We start from the raw sequence: 7769 nt of genomic DNA, 5'->3' as shown, positions 1-7769 counted from the left end.
TGGCAGGATTTCTATATTTGCATTTTGAAAAGAGATTCCCCCCAACACACGCCCTGCCTTCAAAAAAAAAAAAAAAAGAAAAAAACAGTGGCACTTCTTTCCCTCCTGCAACTAGCCCTGGACTGGCAAGTTTTTGAAAGTGCAAGTACTTTGTCATGCATAGCAATGAGAACATCCTTAACTGGAGCCATTTCATGATGTTTTCACTGAGTGAAACATCAACTCAGGATAGCTTCAACTATCTTATTCCTCCCTATATCCTTCCCTGGGAGATATTCCACTCCAGACCACCATCAGGACTGCAGGCCCATTCCTCCTTCCAAAAGCCTCATCTGTCACTGTGTCCTCCCCCTTCCCTCCTGCTCCCTAACCCTCCAGGATTCCTTTGCTGAAGTCGATCCTGGGATACAAACTCTATATGAACTCAGTCAGCTATACAAAAATAGAAAACCAGGTATTTTTTTAAACTGCTTTTATTCTTTAAACAAACTACTGTTCGCCTTTTCCCCTTCGTATGTTTTAGTTTAGAACATTTGGTGTGTACAAAGAATTTTTTAAATGAATGTAAGTAATCTCACTGAAGTACAGAACCTAAAGGTTAAATTTTTTTAAATTGTTTACTGCAAATCATTTCACTTTTACTTTTTTTTGGCAAATTCAAGATATCAACAAGTCTCAAATATCAACAAAAGTATATTGCTCATTTTTTGTGCTTCATAGCAGTTGCAGATATAACAAAATGAATCAACGACTTTAATACTTTTTAAAATCTCTCTTTAAATACTTTTTATCTCTAAGAATTAAGGAAAACGACTAAGTTCAGATCTTTCACACTCATACCAGTTGTAGATAGAACAAAGTGGACCAAGTGCTTGAACAGCGTTATACCCTTTTATGTCTGAGAATAAAGGAAACTTACTAGTTGATGTCACCCCTCACAGTCAGTTAAACTACCTATCAGTTTGTCTCTTCTTACTTCACATCAGTTGCAGATATAATGAAATGAATCAACTACTTGAATAAAGTCATGTCCTTTCTTATATTTAATAAAGGAAATTAAATTGAGATCTTTCACATCTTAGAGCAAGCCTTATCTAGCCTATCAGTTTCGGTAAATCTACTTTCTACATTTAACGCTTACATTTAACTTCTAAAGTTAACAAACATTATTTAGAATTCAGAAAACATCTAAACAACTGTCATTAATTTGCAACCATACAAGGTTTTATGAAAAAACAAAACAAAATACTAGGGCTTCCCTGGTGGCTCAGTGGTTAAGAATCCTGGGGACACGGGTTCCAGCCCTGGTCGGGGAAGACCCAACCCCACATGCCGCGGAGCAAGAAAGGTGGGAACTTGGCATAGTCACTCCGCTAGGGTAGGACGGTGCAGATGTCTTCCTGGTCACCGGCCTCCGGTTCCCCTAACCCCGTGAAAGAAGCAACCCAGGGACGATCGAGGAGGATAGAAGAGCGAGGGAGGAAGAAGGGGGGGCGGGGGTGGAGAGAGGGGGTGAACTCTGAGTAAAATGAATCAACAAAACCCTGAGAAAACCGAAGGAAAAAAGCGGAGCCTGCTGAGGAGACGCGGCGGCGGCAGCTTCGGCTCCAACGGCAGCCGCCACGGCGATGGCGGCAGCGGGCCTACAAGAGACGGCAGGCCAGGCACCTGACGGAGCCGGTGTCGAGCGGCTTCACCGAGTTGTAGTGCTCCCCGCAGGTGGAGGAGCTCTTGTAGACCAGGGTGAGCGGCTTCTTGGTGTACTCCTCTCCGTAGACGACGGCGGGCGAGTTGGCCTGGATCACCTCGATGGGGGTCTGCAGGACGTGCGACAGGGCCCTCAGCTCGAGCTGGCCTCCACACGACGTGCTGAGCACGATGTCGTCGCAGTAGCTCAAGAAGTCGTCGCGGCTGCAGGCGTCGCCGGTTTCGGGGTCGCTGTAGAAGGGCAGGAAGTCCTCGACATGCTTCCGCATGTACTCGGCGGTGCGCCTCCGCAGGCTCTCCACGGTCACGGAGAACACCAGCTGGTCTTGGATGGCGCGGTACATGCAGTGGCCGTCGGCCGGGATAGCCTTCATCTCCAGATTCCTGGCCCACAGGATGCCGTCGAGCTTCCTTTCCTCGTCATGGCGGAAGCTGGCCAGATGCTCCATCTCAGCCTTGGCCATCCTCTCCTGCCTTTCTCTCTCGAGGGCCACCTTTCTTTCGCGCCTTCTCTGTGCCCTCGAGAGGTGAGGAGGCTTGTCCTCGAGATCCAGCTTGCCCAGATCTTCAGTGACTGAATCGAGGTTGCTGTTATCAGGGAAACTCTCCTGGAACTTCTGCAGCTCCTGCTGCTGCTTCTGCTCCATCTCGGCCTCGAGGCGGGCCACATCGAGGAGCAACTGCTTTCTTCTCTTCTCGTCCCTCTTGGGGACCGAGCTCTTCATGCCCTGAATGTGGGCCTGCAGCTCTGCCTTCTCGCGCTTGTGGCGTCGTAACATCCGCTGATGCTCACTCTGTGCATCTCCCATGATGTTTAAGGGCAGGCGAGAATCGAAGTTTGGTGGCTGAAGTACCGCTACAGTTCGCGTCAACAGTCTAACCACCCAACCGGCTAGAGCTCCTCAGCCTCCCGTGGCGGCTGTACTCTCTTCCCCTCACCCGCGGCTGCCCTCACTCTATTAACGGCCCTCTCTGCCATTGGCCACTGTCTCTCCACGGCTACGCCTCCTAAACACTCCTGGCACTAGGATTGGCTGTTGGGAGACACTACGTATGCCCCCAGTAGACCCCGTAGCAAGGGGTGCTTCCGGTTTTAGCGGGGTTCCTGTCCCGGATGTAAAATCCCGCCTTGGTGCATCATGTGCAGCAACTGAGCTTGTGGAGATTTTCGTGGGCTCTGAACTGCGTACTTCACTTCCTAGCCTGAACACAGTGCAGACACTGGTCGTGCTTGAGAATCACATGACAAATACTGTTACACCAGATGAATGTGCCCTTGACACCGGACTTCCCATTGCTCCCAGTGTTCAGGAGGCAATGTGGCTCTCTCCAGTTCTTTAGTTGCCTTGACTGATGAACCCTTAATTTTGTGTATCAGAACAAGATATTTCCTTATGTTCCTGGGAACACAGAATCCTTTCAGTTTAGGCCTCAAATCCACCCTGTCCCATCTCAGTGTGAGAAAGCAACAACCTTAAAGTTCACTACAGCTGAGCAGACTTCGTCTTGTGCCAACAGAATGCACCTACCCTAAACTCCCCTTCTCCTGGGTTCCCAGCTTCCAAAATGGGCTCCCATGAAGCATGACAGTTGGCCTTCATCAAGCCACTTCCTTCTGATTATTTTGAATCTCTAAAAGTTCTAAAAAATAAAATAAAGTAAAATAAAATCCCTAAGCTCTTTCAAACATGCTCTCATCCTGCCCCACTCTGCTCATCTGTATCGTGAATTCCCAAACAGGAAGGCTCTTGAGACAACCTCCTCCCTGTTACAAATGAGGAAAGTGGACATTTGTCCAAGTTTTTACATATATCAAAACTTCAGTCGTTTTTAGTGCTAACTAGGATTCCATGATATGGATGTACTGTAGTTCACTTAACCATTCACCTGTTGAAGGACATCTGGGCTGTTTCCAGTTTGGGGTTGTTACAACCCCTGCTATAAACATCCATATACAGGTGTTTTGTGTGAGCACAAGGCTTCATTTCTCTGGGAAAAAAATGCCCAGGAGTGCAATTTCTGGGTCATATTATAAGTGTATGTTTAGTTTGTGAAGAAGCTATTTTCCAGAGTGGTTGTACCATTGTGCGTTCTCACCAGCAGTGTATGCGCAATCAGGTTTCTCTGCATCCTCACCAGCATTTGGTGTCGTCATCATTTTTTATTTTTAGTCATTCTGATAGATGTGTAGTGGTCTCATTTTACAAATTACTTTGCAGCTTCGTTTTTCTAATGAGTACTTAAAATATGAAGCTACTTTTAGGAAAACACTGAATTAAAATTTTTTTAACTTGAATTATTCATTATAATGATTTTCTGTGTTTTAAGAAAGACTTTAACTTTTAATCAGGCTAGCTATTGTGTATGGAGGTAGCACTACCATACTGAAATTTTTAAAATTTAACATTTAGAGCAAGCCTGTTAGGGAAATTTTTATTCACTGGAAAAAAGTCATGGCTAATTGTTTTTTCATTAAAAAAAGAAAAGCATTTGCAATTTTAAATGATGTTTTTCTTAATTTAAAAAGGTCTTTTGTTTGCAGAAAAGAATACTACAAAATGATTTTAATGAGTCTCACAGTATCTAGGAATCTTTACACTGATTGATTTTTATTGAAATACAATATAAAATAAAACTGTAATATATGCTCACTGTCAATAATCTGGAGAAATTAAATTCCATAATTCTCCTGGGAGAAAACCCCTGTGAACATTTTTTTTTTTTTTTTTTTTTTTTTGCGGTACACGGGCCTCTCACCGCTGTGGCCTCTCCCGTTGCGGAGCACAGGCTCCGGACGCGCAGGCTCAGCGGCCATGGCTCACGGGCCCAGCCGCTCCGCGGCATGTGGGATCTTCTCGGACCGGGGCACGAACCCGTGTCCCCTGCATCGGCAGGCAGACTCTCAACCACTGCGCCACCGGGGAAGCCCTCTGTTAACATTTTGTGTTTATTCTTGCCATGCCTATTCTACTCAAATAGAACTGTTAAACAAAGAAACAACAGACCCAAAATGAAGTCACGTGTGCTATGCCCCACATCAGTAAACCAAGACTTAATACGTAACCAAATTGCAGTTTTAGCCCATCCCATGAAAGTGACTTTAACCAGTCAGTCTGGAATTTCCTGGCCAGCACTAGTGAGGTAGTCTGCCACATAGACCCCTGCCTTCCCCAAAAGGAAGGTGACCTCTGTCTGAAATAACCCCTTATTTTGTTGATGACTTCTTTGTCCCACCCCTTCTCTGCCTTTCAAAACCTTCCGTTTTGTACAGTTCCTTGGAGCTCCTCACTACTTGGTGGATGGGATGCTGTCCCATTTGTGAATTGCTGAATAAAGCCAATTGATCTTCAAATTCACTCAGGTGAATTTTGTTTGTTAACAGAACTCTAAGCGGTGCTCCCTGCCATCCTGTCTGCCTATCGCCCTCCCCACCTTGGCCTCTGGGGACCTCCCTTCTCTCTTCAAAGATCAGTGAGGGAAATACATCAAGGCTAAAAATTTGACCTGGCTCAAAGTAAAAAGTCAAAACAACAAACAACAAAGCAAAACAGAAAGTTCTTAAATTTCAAAGTTTCTGCGGCAATTTCTTTGTGTCACCAAGGTTTAGTGGTTCTGCTTTTAGACAAGGCATTGTAGTGGGCCTCAGGTCTCTGCATCAGTAGAAGCAGAAGAAAGAAACAGAAACTGCTTTGCAAATGATGCAAAACTCAAAATCCATTGTGGGTCCGATTTCAGGAAAAAATTATACTGCTTTTAATGGAATTAATGATCCCCTCATCTTAGCAATGAAGGAAGGAAGGGCCAGAGAGGGGGAGTGTTGGGCTGATGGTCACACTGCAGAATTCCACGGCTGACTCGTCTGTGTCACGTTTCCCACCGCACTGTGCTGCTGCCACACGCAGCCTTGACATGACTCTTGGCTGTAAGTCAGGCAGAACAGTCCCAACATAGCTTCTGGGGCCATCGGGAGGAATCCCTCATGAAACGGCTGTAAATTCATCTATGAGATTCAAAGAGACCTTGTACGTGCCCTCCGACAATGCCCACGTGTGAGCGAGAGACTCCTCATGAGCTCTGCAAGCCTGAAATCGCCTTGTAAAGGTGGAGGGCAGGCCTGGAGAGGAGAAATTCCTGCGGTGGAACACACGTGCATCTGCCCCTAGGGCCTGCCTCCTCCTTGGCCAAAGCAAAGAGCCTGTTCAAGCAAACTCAAGTGGATTTAAAGAAACACACTTATTTTTCCCTGAAAAAGTAATGTGTTCGGGCTTCCCTGGTGGTGCACTGGTTAAGAATCCACCTGCCAATGCAGTGGACACAGGTTCAAGCCCTGGTCCAGGAAGATCCCACATGCCTCGGAGCAACTAAGCCCGTGTGCCACAACTACTGAAGCTCGCGCGCCTAGAGCCCGTGCTCCACAACAAGAGAAGCCACCGCAATGAGAAGCCCGCACACTGCAACAAAGAGTAGCCCCCGCTCAGGGCAATTAGAGAAAGCCTCGTGCAGCAACAAAGACCCTACAAAGCCAAAAACAAAAAAAAGAAAGTAAAAATCTCATAATCTCACAATTCAGACTTCACAATTCACTGCTGACATTTGGCTTGTAGCTTTTTAGTGTTTCATTTATATATGCATGTATGTATATCTGTATGTATATTACTGTATAAATGTATATGTATACATATGTATATATAATATGATTCTTATAGTAAAATAAATACAATTTACCATTTTAACCAAAAGATGTGGAATTTAGACTTTACTGTCTCTGAGGATTATTTGCTTTCCTTGAAAGCAGTGGGATGTGTGTATGACAAAGAGACAGGCTGTGAACTGTGGTCAAATAGTTACCTACTAGAGAACTACAGGAGGAAGGATGTAGAGCCCTCCCTGCATTGTCCTGCTGAAGCTCCTGTCTTATTATTATCAACTGAAAAAATCTGAGCTTGGTGACAGTACTGATGGGTGACACACTCTTGTCTTGCTACTGCTTTTATTTATTTATTTATTTGGCTGTGCCATGCGGCTTGTGGGATCTTAGTTCCCTGACCAGGGATTGAACTCGGGCCCTTGGCAGTGAAAGCGTGGAGTCCTGACCACTGGACCACCCGGGAAATCCCGTACTGCTTTTATTCTTAAAATTTGATTATATACTTAAAATTTTAAACTCTATTTATATTTTGAATAATCAGTGCTTTTACATCCTATTCTCAGCTGCTGAGCTGGACTCCTTGGAGTTTCTTGTGTATCCTTTCTAAGATAGTCTGTGCTCACTCATATGCTCCTTTCAGTTTGGCTCAGAGGTACAAAAAGCTTTAGTGTACAAAGGTTGTATACGTGAAACTGGGGACACTCTACTTGATTGGTAATTGAAGGGATTTTTAAGGGCCTATCTCAGTGGACCTTTTCCTGAGATACTCCAGCCACAAACCAGGGAATCACCTCTGATCCTGTCTTTGTCTTTACCCTCCTCCTAAAACAAATGTTAATTCTACTCCCAGTGTCCATCACTTTGGTCCCCTGTTCTCTCCCTGCCGCCACAGCCCCAGGCCACGTCAGCGTCGTCTGTCATGCATGAAAAGACAGCCTCTCAAATCAGCTTCTTGCCTCCAATCTCTCTCCTTGCAATCCATTCTTTCCCCTAAGATTCCTTATCTCTAAAGCATAGCTCTGATGTCTCATTCCTTCTGAAAAACAAACTTTTAACGGATTCTACTGCCCCTAGGGTAACATTCTAACTCCTGAGTACAGAAGATTTTTTTCCACAAAGGATGGAGCAAGTGGCAGAAATATTCTCTCTTCTCGGATGTGGCTGGTCACTGAATCTGGGCCCTACGGGAAGGCAGCTCATGATCAGAAACTCATGACCGGGATCAGAACCCGGTTACTCCCAGGACCCCTCAGGGATGCTTGCATTCCTGGGAATGGACAAACACTCATTCACATCAGACTGCCACAGGCCCCCGAGTTCTCACTTACTCCTTAGAGAGCCCGCTCCCCAGGGGCTAGAATACCCCGAGTAGCCCGTTCTTGGTTTCAAGGTAGCTGAGAAGCCCAGATAAAGC

The 7769-nt window shown here is 45.6% G+C and overlaps 1 protein-coding gene across 1 annotated transcript; it reads right to left on the bottom strand.

The window, feature by feature from the left end:
- Window positions 1-1256: 1256 nt before the first annotated feature.
- On the bottom strand, window positions 1257-4044 carry LOC309796568 (OTU domain-containing protein 6A-like). The gene has a single exon (XM_082609808.1). The coding sequence runs from the start codon at window positions 2514-2516 to the stop codon at window positions 1644-1646; it is 873 nt and encodes a 290-aa protein (XP_082465934.1). The 5' UTR covers window positions 2517-4044; the 3' UTR covers window positions 1257-1643.
- Between the last annotated feature and the right edge of the window lie 3725 nt (window positions 4045-7769).

The sequence above is a fragment of the Mesoplodon mirus genome, assembly GCF_964341445.2.
Source record: "Mesoplodon mirus genome assembly, chromosome: X".
Classification (NCBI taxonomy): Eukaryota; Metazoa; Chordata; class Mammalia; order Artiodactyla; family Ziphiidae; genus Mesoplodon; species Mesoplodon mirus.
The sequence above is the reverse complement of the archived record's forward strand: the minus strand, read 5'-3'. Positions and strand labels throughout refer to the sequence as shown.